Source organism: Humulus lupulus, chromosome 2 (assembly GCF_963169125.1).
Source record: "Humulus lupulus chromosome 2, drHumLupu1.1, whole genome shotgun sequence".
Classification (NCBI taxonomy): domain Eukaryota; kingdom Viridiplantae; phylum Streptophyta; class Magnoliopsida; order Rosales; family Cannabaceae; genus Humulus; species Humulus lupulus.
In genome coordinates this window covers 251,711,457-251,729,362 of record NC_084794.1, presented here as the reverse complement: position 1 = coordinate 251,729,362, position 17,906 = coordinate 251,711,457, and the positions used below count along the sequence as shown (strand labels likewise).

The 17,906-nt window shown below is 32.1% G+C and overlaps 1 protein-coding gene and 1 pseudogene across 1 annotated transcript; both read right to left on the bottom strand.

Moving 5' to 3' along the window:
* Positions 1-3,827: 3,827 nt before the first annotated feature.
* Positions 3,828-8,053, bottom strand: LOC133819196 (primary amine oxidase 1-like). Its single transcript, XM_062252380.1, has 4 exons — positions 6,539-8,053; positions 5,606-5,719; positions 4,966-5,507; positions 3,828-4,198 (listed from the first exon to the last, which is right to left on the bottom strand). Exons 1-4 carry the CDS (start codon positions 7,664-7,666, stop codon positions 4,018-4,020), a joined length of 1,965 nt encoding a protein of 654 aa, XP_062108364.1. The 5' UTR covers positions 7,667-8,053; the 3' UTR covers positions 3,828-4,017.
* Positions 8,054-9,072: 1,019 nt separating this feature from the next.
* On the bottom strand, positions 9,073-16,507 carry LOC133815367 (primary amine oxidase-like; annotated as a pseudogene).
* Between the last annotated feature and the right edge of the window lie 1,399 nt (positions 16,508-17,906).

Genomic DNA, 17,906 nt, shown 5'->3' with positions numbered 1-17,906 from the left:
ATTAAAGTTTTTTAGAATGTCAACATTGTCAGTTTCACGTTTATATAAGTTTAAGTGACAACAAGCGAACAACTCAACAACAACAGAGGTTAAATTAAAATTTTAAAATACATTCCTTGTTCTTAATATACTACCTAGAATTTTTAATTCAATGTCTTCTCTTCCAGATTTGTTTGATTCTCATATTTTAATGGTATATGGAGAAATACCATTAAAATATGAGAATCAAACCAAGAGTAACCAAATTTGATGAATAAATTAAACTAACTACACACGAAACAACCTCAAAATTGTTTTTTTTAATGATTTTGTTACAAAATGTTTAGGCAACTCTAGATCAACATTTTTTCTGTTCACGTAAATAGCTCTTCCGTTGATCTTCTCTCGCCAATGTTCATGAAGGTCTTCCATTGATTTTATGTTGCTTCCATTCATGGAGATCTCCCCTCGTTGGTCGCTACCATGGCTGGTTACTGAAGCAAAACTTCCCATTGACGTTCATGGAGAACTTTCCTCGCTGGTTGCTGCGGTGGCTGATTACAGAAGCAAAGCTTCTCGCCGACATTCATGAAGATCAGCAAAGCTTCTACGCATGTGGGGAATGGGTGTGTAGCACAAACTGTATTTTTGTAAAAAAAAAAAATAGATGTTTCCATATATATGTTTAAATTACCATGTGGTAGTATTTTTCTTACTTTTTGGTAGTATTTGGGTATACTAGAAAAACCCTAATAATAAAAGCGCATCAACTTGTTTCTAGTTGTATTTGTGTACAAATACACTCCAAACTTGTATTAATATAAGAAAACAAAGAAAAAAAATTACCAATATAAAAATTGTAACTAAAGTGACATTTGAATTTGTAATCGGTTATCACCCTACAAAACTGTAACCAATTAGTGTCATATTTGTAACCGGTTACCCACTTTGAAAATCATAAAATATTATTTAAGTGAGATAAAAATATTTATGTAAAATCCTTTCCTGGTAACAAGTTACCACTTCCTCGGTTTCACATTAATAACCAGCTACAATATTTCTCAGTTTGAAAATAGTGATCAATTACAAGTATGGAACCAAAAGAAAAAAAATTACAAACTTGGAACCAGTTACAACATTTCTCAGTTTTAGAATGGTAACTTGTTACAAGTCTGGAATCAAATTGAAAAAAAATGCAGACATGGAATCAGTTACAACTCTCAAATATGCAACAGTTGTAACCAGTTACATCCATGGCACAATCATTGATTACAATTTTTAGTGGTTTTGTTACTAGCTACAATTTTAGTTGTAACCAGTTACAAACATGACACATTAATTGGTTCTAGTTTTTAGAGTGGCTTTGTAATTGATCACAATTATTAGAGTTGTAACCAATTACGAACATAACACAGTAATTGGTTCCAATTTTAGAGTAGGTTTGTAACTGAATACAATTTCTAGAGTCGTAACCAGTTACAAACATAACATAGTAATTGGTTCCAATGATTAGAGTTGTTTTGTAACTGGTTACAGTATTAAGAGTTGTAACTAGTTACAACATTTTCCAAGTTTAACTGGTAACAAACTATAACCAATAGGAAAAAAAAAAGATTTCATAGACTTGTAACAAGTTACATATCTCAAATAAAGAAAAATTGTACTACTATTTTTATTGAAAGTGGTTACTGTGACAGGATTTCAAAATTTTAAAAAGAAAAAAAAATCAAATCAAATTCAACCCAAAAATTAATTATTAGTCTCAATTATTTTATTGGAAATATAGATTGCGTAATACTAATGTTGGGTAACATAAAATATATCAAAATTGCAAATGACTTATGAATCCTACTCAATCATAAACACTCTCATAAAAATATACTTTATACATAAAAGCAATGCGGTGACCTTGCTCATAAAAATATCTTTGTTACTTTCTTTATTTCTCTCCGAAAAAATTCTCAGTTGCTTTATCTTTTCAATTGTTTGAAAAAAATTTGGTCAAAATTAGCATTTCCTTCATCCCGAAAAATCTTAGCTAAATAGCTTCCAAATTTACATAAGTTTAACACATTGATTTCTTTTAAAGATATATGTATAGTCTTACATTTAACAAGAGGGAAAAAAAATAATATTTTTCCTTTTTACCTGTCAGCCTCCATATTTTGTTTTCTCGAGGAAAAATGTTGTCTAAACTATTTTTTGCATCACTATATGTGAATATAGATAATGCTTAAAGTTAAAAAAAAATGTGACTAAATTATATTATTATTTTAAATTATGAGTGCTCTCATTTGTTTATGGACCTAATAAAATTAATATATAAAAAAATTATGTATAGTTATATATGGGTGTATAGTTATGTATAATCATACAAAGGATAGAAAAAAAAAGCTATATATATATAATTATTGTAAAGCCTACTTATATATATTTAAAAGAAACATGTCATTTTTTTTTAACTATCCAAGTTTAATATTTTGTGCTTTTCCATTCATAATTAATACTTATGAGAATTTTGATTTTTCTAAAATTCAATTGTGAAAAAACCCGCATGAAGTATGACATTTTATAAATAATTCAAGTAAAAGTTAGATATATAGGTATGCCATATTTTTATAATATTAACTATTAAAATCCCATACGTTTAAAAAGATCCCACAAAATTTTTCTTTTAACAATGTTTTAAAACATAAAAAAGTTTTTCTACACATTTTTTCATTTAAAAAATTTCTAACTTTTTTTTATATAAAAATTACTACTAAACATGACAATATACATGTTTTTATTATTGTAATATGCTATACAAAGCTTTAATTACATTTAATATAAGCTTATTAGATTTTGATAAATAATTTTACATCTCTAAAAATTAAAAAAAAAATTATGTTATATATTCTTTTGCTTAATTATAGTATTATTATCTATAGTTGGTTGATGGTTGTTGTTGGTTGGAGAACATCCCCTCCCCATCTCACGTTATTGTAATGGATTCTCTTTCGTTTATAATAATATGCCTTTCTTAAAAATAAAAAATAAAAAAAATAAAGTCATTATCTTCTTTGAATTTGTAGTTTTTATTGTAGTGTAGTATGAATTTTAATAATATATATTTATATTGTAGAAGAGGATTTGAACTTTAAAGTTTCGAAGAAAACTAGCTACGTTAAGCTATGCTTATCCCCACATTTTAATAATTTTTATTAAAAAAATTCAAATTATTTTTACACTAACTTTTTTTTATTATTATTATTCCTAGTTAAATTTTTGCCCAAACCCCAAATTTGTTGAGACATCCCCAGCTGCAAGGTATGTACCGAGCAACCTTGCAACATCCTGTGCATCCCTCCTGGTTTTGGTTCTTCGCAACCAGCAGCAGCCTACACTTTTTATTTTGATTATTTAACACAAGTGATAAACGACACCTTATAAAACGCTAAAATCGAAGATACCTACTGTTAATATTATAACTATTGGGCCTTTGAAGCTTTTGTTTTCATTCTGCAAGAATAAAAAGAGGAATTCGTCAAAGTCAGAAATTGAGTACCGTCTCAAATTACATCAGCAGCTACATTTGGACTTTGAGTTATTAAGTCAGAACTTACTTCTGATTAACTTTATTTGGTGAACAGATATTATTGCAATGTTGTTGCATTTCTTATCTTATATGTAAATATATACATAACTTTGTTATATATATATATATATATATATATATTATTATGTAAGCACGGACTCGACATGTAATAAAGCAAACGAGCTCAACTTCACAAGCTTACACATTTTTTGTTTTTGCTTTGACAAATCAAAAGTTGCATTGCCATATCTGATCAAATCGATAGGTATGGTTTTATTATAAATATATATATTTATTTTTCAACTAATATGAAGAATTACATCAAGTTCGATTAAATAATATACGAATGAAGAACGTGAAAATAAAAAATAGTGATGAAAGGAGGTGTAGAGTTGAATATGAAAGAATCATTAAGGTTGACTTTAATTAATATACGTAATCATTAATTAAAAAGGGATTAGCTAGGTGGGTGTTTTAAGATTATTAGGAGTTAATAATGGATTGCTCTCAAAGAAATTAGCTGGTCGGAGCTCAAATCCACCATGAAGTGCGGGCATTGAGGGGAAGTCTTCTTGGCATGGAATGTGATGAAATCCCACTGTGTACCACATTACTATATCCTTGTTTTCAATACCTCTATTCCTGCACATTAGACCAATATCATATTTATAATTATTGTTAGTACTACACAACTCTTGTGCCTAAGCAAATCAATTTTTTTTGTATAATAAGTTAGTTTTGCCTAATGAAAGAGACGTCATTTAAATGCTTACGGTTAATATATTTTGTTATAATATAATACATACATATATATATATATATTTATTACAAACATATTTTATACTTCATTATAAGAAGAGGACATGTTTTAGACAGGTGGTATAGAGGTGCCTCATATGATATTGATGAAAAGTTCATGGGGTCATCGTATATACTCTACCGTTAGGACAATCCTTCATAGGTGAGTTATAAATGCTCTAAAGTATGTCAGGCCCCTCGTGAAATATAAAATATCATCCCTATCACATAATTTCCATACATATATAAATTTATATATACATTGCTAGTAGTAATAGGGTATTATCTTCTTTGTCATAGAGAAATGAACCTATTTCGACTTCTTTTCTTTTTATTATAAATATAAATAGATTTTAGATTTACTCTGATCGAATATTTTCATGGGAGCCAAAATAAATAAGAGGGTAGAAAATAACAATAATAATAATAAATAAATAAAAAATAGCTATTCCACTTGTTTCTATGCTAAATTCGCCTTTGGATATATAGATTTTTTTCGGAATTATTTTTGTTGTATATTATTTATTTTATTTTATAATGTTTATATGAACTTTACTTAATTAATTACGTTGAGGAAAAAATACAAAAAACATTGAAAATTATTTAATTACCTCTGGCTCCAAACGGCCAAGCCATCATCACCGTGGCTTCCATCACTATAGAACCCAGCAGCCCACCTTTCTGACTTGTTATAGGCAGTCACCCAGACTTGGTACTTAGTATAGGCCGCTCTAATCTGGGGGTAATCGTCATCGGCCATAAGGGCGCTAGCCGGTTTCCCGGCGACCAGCCGGTAACCCACGTGATTCCCAAGCCTCGTTTTCTTATTCGGATTCACAAACAATAGCTCGGCTGGCTCCACGCCAAGTCGAATCCTAGCCTCGTCTTCACTTTTAACGGTTTCACTAACGACCGTCCAATAACTCCTCCGTGGAGATGTCGTGGCGCCACCAACTCTTGTCGTTTTGAGTTTAGCTTTAACGAAAGAGTTGTCGTTTCCATCAACATCCAGGTCCAAATAATAGGTGAGGAAGTGGTCGTGGTTAATTGCGACGGTGTTTTCAGATACTAATGTTCCGTACACATTTCCGTTAATTTGTTCGTTATTTGTGTACGGCGTTGTCTTCATTTCCAAAATACCTGTCAAATCCACCTATACCATACTAATCGACGTTAAGGTTATTTATTAATATTAATATTAATTTTAATTGAAATTGAAATTAAAATAGAAAAAAATGGAGAGATTATTACCCCAACTTTAATACTACCACTTTGTTTAAATTCCCAATCGAGAACATAATCATAGTTTCCCACCGTAGCTACCATCCTCACCACCAAGCTTATTTCTGGTTGACCACTTCTCACCTTAAATAGAATAATTAAATAAATAACTCCAAAATTTATATTAATTTTTTTTTTAAAAATAACTTATTCTAAGTTTTTTTTTTAATTTTTGTATGTAATACCGAACATGCATTGAAAATATTTTAAATATCTATTGTGTGTAAAAAATATTATTTATATGAAAGATATTTTTATTAAAAAAATTATATTGAATTTAATATATTTTTTCAAAATAATAGGTGTGTATGAAATGGTGGTCCATTTTTTATTAGATCGTTTATATGGTTGAATTAGTTGAATAACACATATTTTAAATTTAAAAATAGAACTGCTCAATCTAAGAGTCTTTGAATTATTTTTAGGGGCAACGAGCAAAATAAATAGCCTTCAAAATAACTATTATTTAGATAAATATCTAATTTTTTTAAAAACATCAACAAACTGTCCAACACATCAAATTAGTATAGCAAAATTCTACATTTATTTTTATCCTCTTTAATTTTTTTTAGTTTTAGGTAAATCTTAATATTTACTAGAGACTTGGTGCAAAATGATAATTTAGGTAATCAACAATATAAAAAAGTCATTTTTCTACCATTTAAAAAATGAAGTCATTATTTTAAGTAATTTACTATAATTTATCTTATTTTTAATTGGTGTCTGTCCGGTCCCTAAAATATAAGAATATAAAATTCATCTTTAAACAATTAATTATCAACATAAAATCATTTATTCTTAAAAAAATATAAAAAAATTAATTTTTAATAGCTAAAATTTAGAAAAATATTATTACAAAAATAATATAAAGATCCTAAATAATATATATTTAATTGAACGTACCACTTTCCCGGGAATGTTAATCTCTGTATGTCGAAAAGCAAGGTCGCCGGAGTACCTTTCAAAGATGCAAATGGGTCTTGAGACTTTTTGAGGCTGCCCATCAGGTCCAGCCATGAACCCATCTAAATACTCTGCATTTTCTGGGCAATCAATCAATGGTTGAAGGGTATCAGCTGATCTTCCAAACCCAAATTCGCCAATGTCCATGAAAGTTCTGAAATACCATTCTTTTGTTGGATCCATGTACGGTACAAAGGTCTCTGATACATGTCCTCTGTACAGGACTTGACGGAACTTTCTGTTTGTGGGATCGAAAATTGACGCTGCTGATATGATTACACCAGCTCGAGCGTTAAAGGCAACATGGAAAACCCAGTTATTCCATTTGACTTTATTACCTTCTATTGCAAATGACTTGTTTGTTGAATTGCCTGACTGAGAATTTGACTTCTTTCCTTCGGATTGGAAACTGGTGCCTTCTGCTTTAGGCAACGGGGCTCTGAATCTGTCGCTGTATGTTAATATCTTCATCGAATCAACATCGACGAACATGAATATTCCTTCTATAGGCCTTGACCAGACATTATAGGTTCCTCCTCTGTAAAAGCATCCAACTTTGAGAGTTCTTCTGCTGATATGCTCCCCAAACCAACCAGCTGTAAATGGTACACAAGAAACTTCAGACAAATTCAAACCCCTTTTGGAAATTGAGTCTTTGAATTTGGGATAGTTTAGAGGTAGTTGGCTAGCTCGGAAAAGCTCGATGAAGGTGAAAGGAGGGAAACCATGACCAGTATAGATTTGGTCTGATGGTATTGAGCTAGTGGAAAAGTCAACGACGAGCTCATGTGTCTGACCTTCAGCTCGAGCCACCACCTTGGCCTGGCGCGGAGGACTAGGGTGTTTACCATTTGAAGATAGCCATTTGAGGACATCTTCCTTCTCTGGTTCATGGACATCAACGAAGTGAAAAGTCAGATTAGGAAGAGAACCCAGGTGAGACTTCTGAATTATGTGTCGTATTTGGTTAAACTCAGTTGGGGTAAGAGGGTCCAATGGGTGGGATGTGGTGCTAGAAGTGAAGCAACATTGGAGGATCATAACTAGAGCCACAAGTAGTTTAGTCATGGATATATACTACCTTTTAGTACTCTTTCAAAAGAATATGATGGAAGGTTTTGGCACAAACAGACAACTTACTGTCCTTATATTACATAATATGGAACACTTGAATAACTCGAGGAATTCTGTTGAGATAGACCATTCTTAGTATTATAAATGTGTGTTTATATTAATATATATATATATATATATTATGAAGGGCTTCCTAGGCTTTGATGGTCCACTGAGCCTTTATTTGTAAGACTTGGGCTTTTTTGTTTTTTATTTAAGTTCTTTTATTTTATTTTGAGCAAGGGCAGTTGTTATATTTTATTGTTGTTGCTTTGCCTTGATGATTTGGAGTGAAGGGTACCATTAACTTCCTTCTCTGTACAGCTTTTCCTTAATTGTAAATTATCCACATCCTCAAGATTACATCAATATGTTCCTGCAAGTCAGCTTCAAAATGATTAAAAATAATTAACTGTCCCATGTGCAACACCAAGAGTATAAATATATATATATATTTATATTATTCTTGTGTAACACTTGAAAGAATGTAACAAATATATAAAAGACATTTGACTTCAAGCACATCTAGAAGAGAAAAAATCTATTGTAGTTTGAGTTCCTCAAGTGATATTATGGGAAAAAGTAAAAGTGTTATAGGAAAAATTTGGCCTGTTTGGTATTGTTTTCTGTTTTTTGTTTTCAAAGTTGTGTTCTCAGAAATGAAAACAGAAAACTGTTTTTGTAGTTTTCAAAAAACAAGAGGTGTTTAGTTAATGTTTTCTAAAAACAATTTTTTAGTTTTATTTTTTTTAAATCTTAAATAAAATATTAACAAATATGTTTACAAAGAGAAAAATATTTTAAAAGTTTGTAATAAATAATGAGATAAAATAATTTTTTAAAAAATGATGAAAAATAATAAATGAGAAAGTAAGGAGAGAAATTTTAAAGAAATAGAAATTGAGAAGAGTGAAATTGATCCAAGAACAAATGAGAGAGAATGTGATGAGAACAACAGAAAAAAACTTTTTCTTGTTCTCAAAATTTTCTGTTTTTGTAACTTTGTTTTTAAAAATTATTTTATGAAAACAACGCCAAACACCCTAATTTGTTTTCAAAAAACAGTTTTTAATTTTTTTTTTTTTTAAATAATTTTTTAGTTAAGGTGTCAAATACCCTCTTAGCAAGAAGTAGTATGTGTGGGGGAAAAAGTTAAACTAATGAACTAGAAATGTATATTAACATTTCTTATATAAAGCTGGGGATGCAGTTGAAATTCTAAATTAATTTCAATATCTGATGCTTTTATTTAAATATGTAGTTCTACTTCTAATACTTAAGCCTAAAATAATTCTTAGGAGTTTTTCCACCAACATATGAAGTAGACATAATGTGTTCTTTCAAAAGCACAATTCACTTGGTCATATCACATTTAACATGGAGCAGTTTGTCCACTTGACAGGTTGTGGTGTCTTAACTTTGAGGACAGGATTTCTTTCAAAAAAATTTGCTGGCCGCAGCTCAAAACCGTTGCTTACTGTAGGCATTATGGGAAAATGCTCTTGGTAAGGGATAAGATGAAAACCCAATGTGTACCACATCACAATGTCTTTATTAACTATGTCCCTGTTCCTTCATAGCATTTTACACACAATGCTTAAGGCAAAACAATCGTTGTAAAGCTTTAAATGATACAACAAATTTTAACTACTGATAGTTAACCAATCATCTGTTTTTGGTGCCAATTATCTGATGAAATTTGAAAATCTATCTTGAAATAAAGTGATTAGATGGTACCTCTTGGTCCATGTAGCTAAGGTGTCATCTCCTTGGCTTTGATCAACATATAACCCTCCTGCCCATTTTTCAGACTTGTTATATGGTGTAACCCAAACATTGTGCTTAGTGAAGGCTCCCCGGATTTGTGGGAAGTCATCGTCGGACAAGAGCGTGCCAGCCACTGATCCCGGGATCAGTTGGTACCCGATAGGGTTGCCCAGTTTAGTGTTCTTGTTAGGGTTCACAACTAGGAGATCAGCTGCAGCAGAGCCTAAGGGCCTGTTTGTCATTGTTTTCTGTTTTTTGTTTTCAAAATTTTGTTCTCAGAAATGAGAACAGAAAACTGTTTTTGTAGTTTTCAAAAAATAAGAGTTGTTTGGTTAATGTTTTCTAAAAACAATTTTTTTAGTTTTATTTTTTTTTAAATCTTAAATAAAAAATTAACAAATATATTTACAAAGAGAAAAATATTTTAAAAATTTGTAATAAATAATGAGATAAAATAATTTGAAAGAAAAAATGATGAAAAATAAGAAGTAAAGTTAGGAAAAAAAATTTGAGAACAACAGAAAACAACTTTTTGATGTTCTCAAAATTTTCTGTTTTTTGTAACTTTGTTTTTAAAATTTGTTTTCTGAAAACAATGTCAAACACCCCTACTTGTTTTCAAAAAACAATTTTTAGTTTTTAAAAACAAAAAACAGTTTTTTAGTTAAGGTGCCAAACACCCTCTAAATTAATCATAGCCTCAGACTCAGTTTTCGCAGTTTCACTACCTACCTTCCAATAACTCTTCCTAGGTGAGCTTTGGTGGTCAGTGACTCTAGTCCCTTTCAACTTGGACTTGACAAAGGAGTTGGCAATACCATCCACATCAAGATCAAGATGATAAGTAATAAAATGATCGTGGTATACACCCATAGTGTTTTTTTGCTAAAATTGTTCCAAAAACTTCCTCTTGCATTTGTCCGCGTGAGTCATCCCAACGTGAAATACTTGGAAAATTCTATTAATTAAAGCATACCAAATTAAATGATAGTTTCAAAGCTGTGAGTTACTTCAAGGTGTCTTTTCTATACCTTAGATAAAATTGACCCGCTGTTCTTGAATTCCCAATCCACAATGTAGTCATAGTTAAGCACTGTTGCATCCATCCTCACTACCAAGTTCACCTCTGGTCTAGCCTCCCTTATCTGCAACACCAATCCAATTTTCAGCTAAAAAAGTAACCAGTAAGTATAATACAGTATACCATTAGGGTTGGTCCATTATTACTCCTCCCAAAAACTAAAATAAAATAGTTCTTTTTTTCACACCTTTCTAATATATTTTAATATAGTCATTAAAACAAAATTTATTTTCAAATTATTTGGTTTTACAGAATTCCTAGCATTGGTGACATTTTGCAATTATTCCTAAATATATGTATATATATATATAAATCTTTTGAAAGTAAATTGGAGTTCTTGGGTGATTATTATCCACATTTAAGGATTCATGGGATGGAGCTTTGCTTGTTTCTATGTAATTATTATAATACATGTATAATTTTTCTTTTCCTTCCATGTTTTGATTATTAGTAAAGATTTTATTTGGAAGTCACATTTTACAACATCAAAAGAAGAAATATTCTCATAAAATTCAAGAATAGAATTTTGTTTTTTGAATCTACATAAGAAAAACTCTTTAGATTTTTTCTTCGATATTTTTAATTCTATGACTAACTGTTTTGATAGACCAAATGGTCAAATGGCATTGTTTAACATGTCATTATAATTTTGCAATAAAATAAGTATAAATAATAATAATAATAATAATATAGAAAAAGGGGGGACTAGCGAGTTTATTGGGTATCTGATTCTCTGTGTGACGCCACATGATATCTCCAGAGTACTTCTCAAAGATGCAGAGAGTGTTAGGCATGTGAATGGGTGAGCCTTGAGCAACGACATAAACATCCATGAAAGCTGCATTTTGAGGGCACTCTGCGAGTGGCTGGAGTGGTATTAGTTTTAGAGAATGTAAGAGAGGAAATTCTTATTCATTGCTTCTAAACAATTACAATGAAACAGTATATAATAGAGTCCATAATTTCAGTAACTAATAGTTACTAAAACCAGCTCACTTAGTTACAAGTAACAGAAACAAACTAACTTTTCTAACAACCTAACAAAATTCTAACCACTCAATTCTAACACTCCCCCTCAAGATGAAATATATATGTTTTCCAATTTCATCTTGTCTTTGAGAAGCTTGAACTGATTTGGAAACAATGGCTTTGTTAGAATATCTGCAAGTTGTTCCTTACTTGAAATATGACTGGTTTTGATGATCCCCTTCTGAACTTTCTCTCTAACCAAATGGCAGTCAATTTCAATGTGTTTAGTCCTCTCATGAAAAACAGGATTTGCTGCTATGTGTTGAGCAGCTTTGTTGTCACAATGCAAAATTGCAGGACCTTCATGTTTGATCTTCAACTCCTCTAATACAGAAAGAATTCAAATCAATTCACATGTTGTGTTGGCCATGGCCCTGTATTCAGCCTCAGCAGAAGACCTAGAAACAGTATGTTGTTTCTTACTTTTCCAAGAGATAATAGATTCTCCAAGGAAAATACAAAAACCTGTTGTTGATCTTCTAGTATCAGGACAAGCTGCCCAATCCGAGTCTGTATAAGCTTCCAATTTGATCTGAGACTTAGATGACATGAAAATACCTTGACCTGGGCATCCTTTAACATACTGTAGGACTCTCTGAGCTGCTTTCATGTGACTGTTTCTTGAATTAGCTAAAAACTGACTTAACCTATTGACTGAATAAGATAAATCAGGTCTAGTTATAGTCAAATATTGTAGTTTCCCAACTATTCTTCTATACAAAGTAGGGTCTGCCAGATTATCTTTCCCATCTTGGTTGCCATCTTAACTAAGTCTCAGATTTGCTTCCATAGAAGTACTTAATGGTTTGCACCCAAGATACCCTAAATCTTCAAGAACCTGAAGAGCATAAGGCCTTTGAGATACAAAAATTCCTCTGTCAAATCTAGCAATCTCCAACCCAAGAAAATATTTCAGTTTTCCCAAGTCTTTCAACTTAAACTTGTTATTCAATCTTGCCTTTAAAGTATCTAACTCTTCCAGATCATTACTTGCCAAAATTACATCATCTACATAGACTAACAAGATGATGAAACTGTTGCCAAAATGTCGCATAAAAAGAGAATGGTCAGTGGCAGAGTGATGGAATCCTTCATCAATTAAAGCACTTGAAAATTTGGCAAACCATTGCCTAGAAGCCTGCTTGAGACCATATAAGGATTTCTAAAGTTTGCAAACAGCATTGACTGGTATCTCCCCCTTAGACTATACCCTGGAGGTATAGTCATAAACACTTCCTCATGCAAGTCACCATGGAGGAAAGCATTATTGACATCTAATTGATGCAAATGCCACCCTCGAACAGCAGCCAGAGCTAATACTAGTTTGACAGTAACTAGTTTGGTCACAGGAGCAAAAGTTTCTGTGTAATCAATCCCATCTTGTTGACTATAGCCTTTGGCAACTAATCTGGCCTTGTGTCTTTCAATGGTACCATTGGCATGATACTTGATCTTGTACACCCATTTGCATCCTATGGCATGATGATTAGGAGGCAAACTAACAATAGACCAAGTATTTTTGGCTTCCAAAGCTGCTATTTCAGATGCCATAGCCTCATCCCATTCTGGAATCCCATGAGCCTGACTGAAAAATTCAGGTTCCTGATGACTAGAAATAGACAAAACAGTAGCTCGAAATGAAGGTGACAATCTGCTATAGTCAATAACATGAGACAAGGGATGTGAAGTAACTGAGAATGACACCTGTGGTATAGCAAGAGAAGGATTAGTGGACAAAAAACAATGATAATCATTCAAATAAGAAGGTTTTTGTGAAACACAAACTGATCTGCCACTTGGAGATAAAGAAGTGGAAACAGGAACTGCAGATTAGGGAACTGACAATTGTGATGGAGATGACAGAGAGGGAAGTGGCACAACAGAGAAAAATTCATGATAGCCATTTGGTAACTCAGCATTTTGAACAAATGGAAAAATATGTTCATGAAAATGCACATTTCTAGAAGAAAAAAATTAATTGGTGTTAAGATCTAGCAATTTGTAAGCTTTCATGCCTACAGGATAGCCTAAGAAAACACAAGGAACAGCTCTAGGAGAAAATTTTGTTCGGGATGTAGATAATGTAGAAGCATAAGCTAAACAACCAAAAGCTTTCAAATTCTCATAGCTAGGGACCTTAGAATAAAGGACCTCAAAAGAACTTTTGTGTTTCAAATTAGGACTAGGAATCCGATTAATCAAATAGGCAGCAGTGGATATACAGTCACCCCAATAGCATAAGGGAATATAAGACTGAAATAGAAGAGCTTTGGCCACATTAAGTAGGTGCTGATGTTTTCGTTCCACAACAGAATTTTGTTGTGGCCTTTGAACACAGGAATGATAGTGGACAATACCAAGAGTATGAAATAATTCTGGAAACTGTAACTCTTTGGCATTATCAGACTGAATGCCTTTGATTTGAGCACCAAATTGAGTTTTAATGAGCTGAATGAAAGTTGGAATAACAGTTTGTGCTTCAGACTTTTGTTTAATAAGATGGACCCAAGTAAATCTAGAACAATCATCTACAATAGTAATGAAGTATTTATATCCTTCGGTTGTTAAAGTATGAAAAGGGTCCCAAATGTCAATATGAATAAGATCAAAACAATGGTCAACAATATGATGTAAAGAAATAAAAGGCAATTTCTTTTGTTTGGCATAATGACAGGCAATGCAATGAAAATGAGGACAAGAATAATGTCTGAATTGCAAATCTTTATTCAGAGGATGTTCTTTGATACAAGAGGGATGGCCTAGTCTGTAGTGTCATACAGTGTTATCACTGATTTTTGACTCAGAAAAAGAAAAAATTTGAGCAAAATTGTGGAGAGTACTAGAATTGCAAGAAGCATTCAAATAGTATAGATTTCCTAATCTGTCAGCCGTCCCAATCTATTGTGTCTTCATAGGAGCCTGAATAATACAAGAATCAGGGAAAAAATGAATAGAACATGAAGTAGATTGAATTAGTGAACTGACAGAGAGCAAATTATATTGAAATTCAGGGACACAAAGCACATCTGTCAAAATGATATATGGTGAAACATAAACAGTACCAAGACAAGTGATTTTTGCTCTAGATCCATTAGGTAAATGAACATAGGTCATATTCGAGCTGGGACGAGTGTGATGAAATAAAGAAATAGCAGGGCACACATGATGTGTGGCTCCTATATCAATTATCCATCGAGACTTGGGAATAGAGAAATCCTTACCAGAGAAATGAGACACAATGGGGGGATCAGAATTGGAAGAATTGGATGAGGAGAGTAATGACTCTTGACCTTTCTGTCCAAACAACTCCATCAATCTTTGACATTGAGTAGTCAAGTTGGATATCAGCTCCTGATCATGTGCCAATCCGGAGCCAGGAGCATCAGTACATCCTGAGAAATTGGCAGTAGGCTTAGAAATAGGAGGACCAGCATTACCACCAGCAGTACCATGGTGTTTATTGGGTAATCTTCCATGAAATTTATGTCCTGGTGGATATCCATGGATCTTATAACACTTGGCCACAGTATGACCAGTCATGCCACAATGAGTACAAGTCATGCGAGGTCTGTTGTAGTGACTAGATCCAAGGGTAGACGAACCTTGAAGAGCTGAAACAGGCTGGATAATGTCAGTGTGAGTATGTGTAATGCCACGTTGTCTCTCTTCTTGGATAATCGATGCATAAACCTTGTTAATGCTAGGTAAGGGATCTTGTAAAAGAATCTGAGATCTGGCATTAGTATAGGACTCATTCAAACCAACCAGGAATTCAAGAACACGATCTTCTTCTTGATAAGCCAGAATAGTCTTCATTGCCCCACATGTACAAACAGGTGTAGGCCTATATTCTTGAATCTGATCCCATAAAGCTTTTCGACGAGTGTAGTAAGTGGTAACATCATTCGATCCCTGAGTAAGAACTTGCATACATCGTTTGGCTTCAAAGATTCTTGGAGCATTCTTTTGATGAAATCTTTCTTGAAGTTCATCCCAAATGGCAGAGGCATTCTCCATGTACATGATACTATCAACTATATCAGGTGTGACAGCATGGAGTATCCAAGAAATCACAAGACTATTACATCGATTCCACATGTCGAAGTCTTCATTGTCTTCATCTGGTGGAGGAAGCTTTCCATTGACGAATTGTACTTTGTTTCTAGCAAGTAATGCCACCATCATCGATCTTCGCCAAGAACTGTAATTTGTACTGCCTGTAAGGATTTTGGGAACCAGAGTGGCACCAGGATGATCACCATGGGAAAGATAGTAAGGACTCTGAGGATCGTCATTGTGAGATCGAGAATGATCATCAAGAACAGAAAATGGATTAGAGTCTTCATTCGAGTTGTCTTCAGTGGAATTTGATCGAGCAGCATTGCGTCGTGTCTGAACTCCTCCACTTCTGGCCATGGCAGTAAGAGTAAAGGAACAGAGAGAAAAAAAAATGAACGAACAGCAAGGGACTCACGAATCACTATGCTCTGATACCATATTAGTTTTAGAGAATGCAAGAGAGGAAATTCTTATTCATTGCTTCTGAACAATTACCATGAAACAGTATATAATAGAGTCCATAATTTCAGTAACTAATAATTACTAAAACCAGCTTACTTAGTTACAAGTAACAGAAACAAACTAACTTTTCTAACAACCTAACAGAATTCTAACCACTCAATTCTAACAAGTGGCAATGCACTTAGGCCGAACCCAAATTCACCAGCATTCAAGAAAGTTCTGTAGTACCACTCTTCGTTTAAATCCATATATGGTACGAAAAGCTCTGATATATGAGTTTTATACAAAACGCTACGTGATTTGTCCTCATCTCTGTCATATATTGATGCTATTGATATCACTGGCCCTGCTCGCATGTCAAAACTCAAATGGAATTCCCAGTTTGCCCATCTAACCATTATCCATCAATTCACACGTATTATTTCTCTTGAAAATTTAAAGAGTAATATTGAATTGCGCACTTTAATAAAAAATAATACAAAAAGCTAGAATTACATGAAAACAAATATACATACTGATAACTGCTATTGATCGGCACCGCAGCATCATATAGTCGGCATAAATTGGGGCGGTCCTAAGGAATTCAAATGGTGAACTTGTGGCTGAGCCTCTAGCTATTAGGATGCTTTAAGCCAGATGAGATGGAAATTTTGGCTCAAAGTTTAAAATGGTTAATACAGATGGAGGTACCAGTTTATTATATAGAGTCCGATTCTTTACTGGTTGTAAATGGATATGATATATTGCATGTGAGCAGACTTTTCATATTTTGATTTCCACTCTCTGATGTTAAAAATACTATGCTCTTACGGTGGATAATTCCCCCTAACCCTTATGTCTGTTATGCATCATGATTCTTCTTGATTAATATAACAGCAACAGGGGTCACACCTTCCGTTATAAATAGTAACGATTTTTTAGTTTATGTACATTTTTTTTCATAAATAGTTCATCATATCAAATCAACACAAAATTTTAGTTTTACATACTACTTTAAAAAAAATTATTACACTATCAACAAGTGATTCCTTTTTTAGCATCTCTTGCTTTTAATTTTTGTGACTCCTTTAAAATATGTTACTGTTTTTATTTTATTTTCTTACAAAAGAAAAAACAGCCAAAATTTGGTTTATCTCATAGATTTTCACTTTTTTTTTGTTTTTTTTTCAACTCCTAATTTATTTTAAAAAAAAGTTTATGCATTTTTAGATCCTGTGTTTTGACTTATTACTTGTTTGGACTTTGTGTTTTAACAAATTTTTTTTTTGAACCCTGTGTTTTGTAAAATAATTCAAATAAGCCCCTAAACCTGATTTTGATGAACAAAAAATTGAATATAACAATATAATTCTTAGGCAGAATAGCTATATTTTTGTTATGAGTTGTTAGTTTGATAAATTATTTGTGATTTTAGTTCAAAAATTTTTAATCAAAATCAGGTTTAGGAGTCTATTTGAATTATTTTAGAAAACACAGAATACAAAAAGTCATTTGTCAAAATACAAAGTCTAAATAAGTAATGAAACAAAACACAAGATCCTTTAAAAAAATAAATAAATTCATGTATAACAACATATTGAATTGTTGGGGAATGAAAGACATAGTTGAGGTCATATATTCTCCTCATTCGCCATTAAAAATAATTAACTTTATGTTTATTAGATTATACTATTTATTATTAAAAAAAATTGTAACGTTTTAAAAAACTTTAAAGATTTTTTTTTAGATTTCATTGGTTTAATTTTAAATTCAATGTTTGAAATGAGATTAATCAAACAAATAATTACCTTTTAATTG

Excerpts from the sequence above, each read along its gene's own strand:
- LOC133819196 (XM_062252380.1), bottom strand. The coding sequence starts at position 7,666 with ATGACTAAACTACTTGTGGCTCTAGTTATGATCCTCCAATGTTGCTTC. Across the intron at positions 5,720-6,538 it reads TTAACATTCCCGGGAAAGTG|GTGAGAAGTGGTCAACCAGA; the intron begins GTACGTTCAATT and ends ATTCTATTTAAG. Across the intron at positions 4,199-4,965 it reads TTGGCCGTTTGGAGCCAGAG|GAATAGAGGTATTGAAAACA; the intron begins GTAATTAAATAA and ends TCTAATGTGCAG.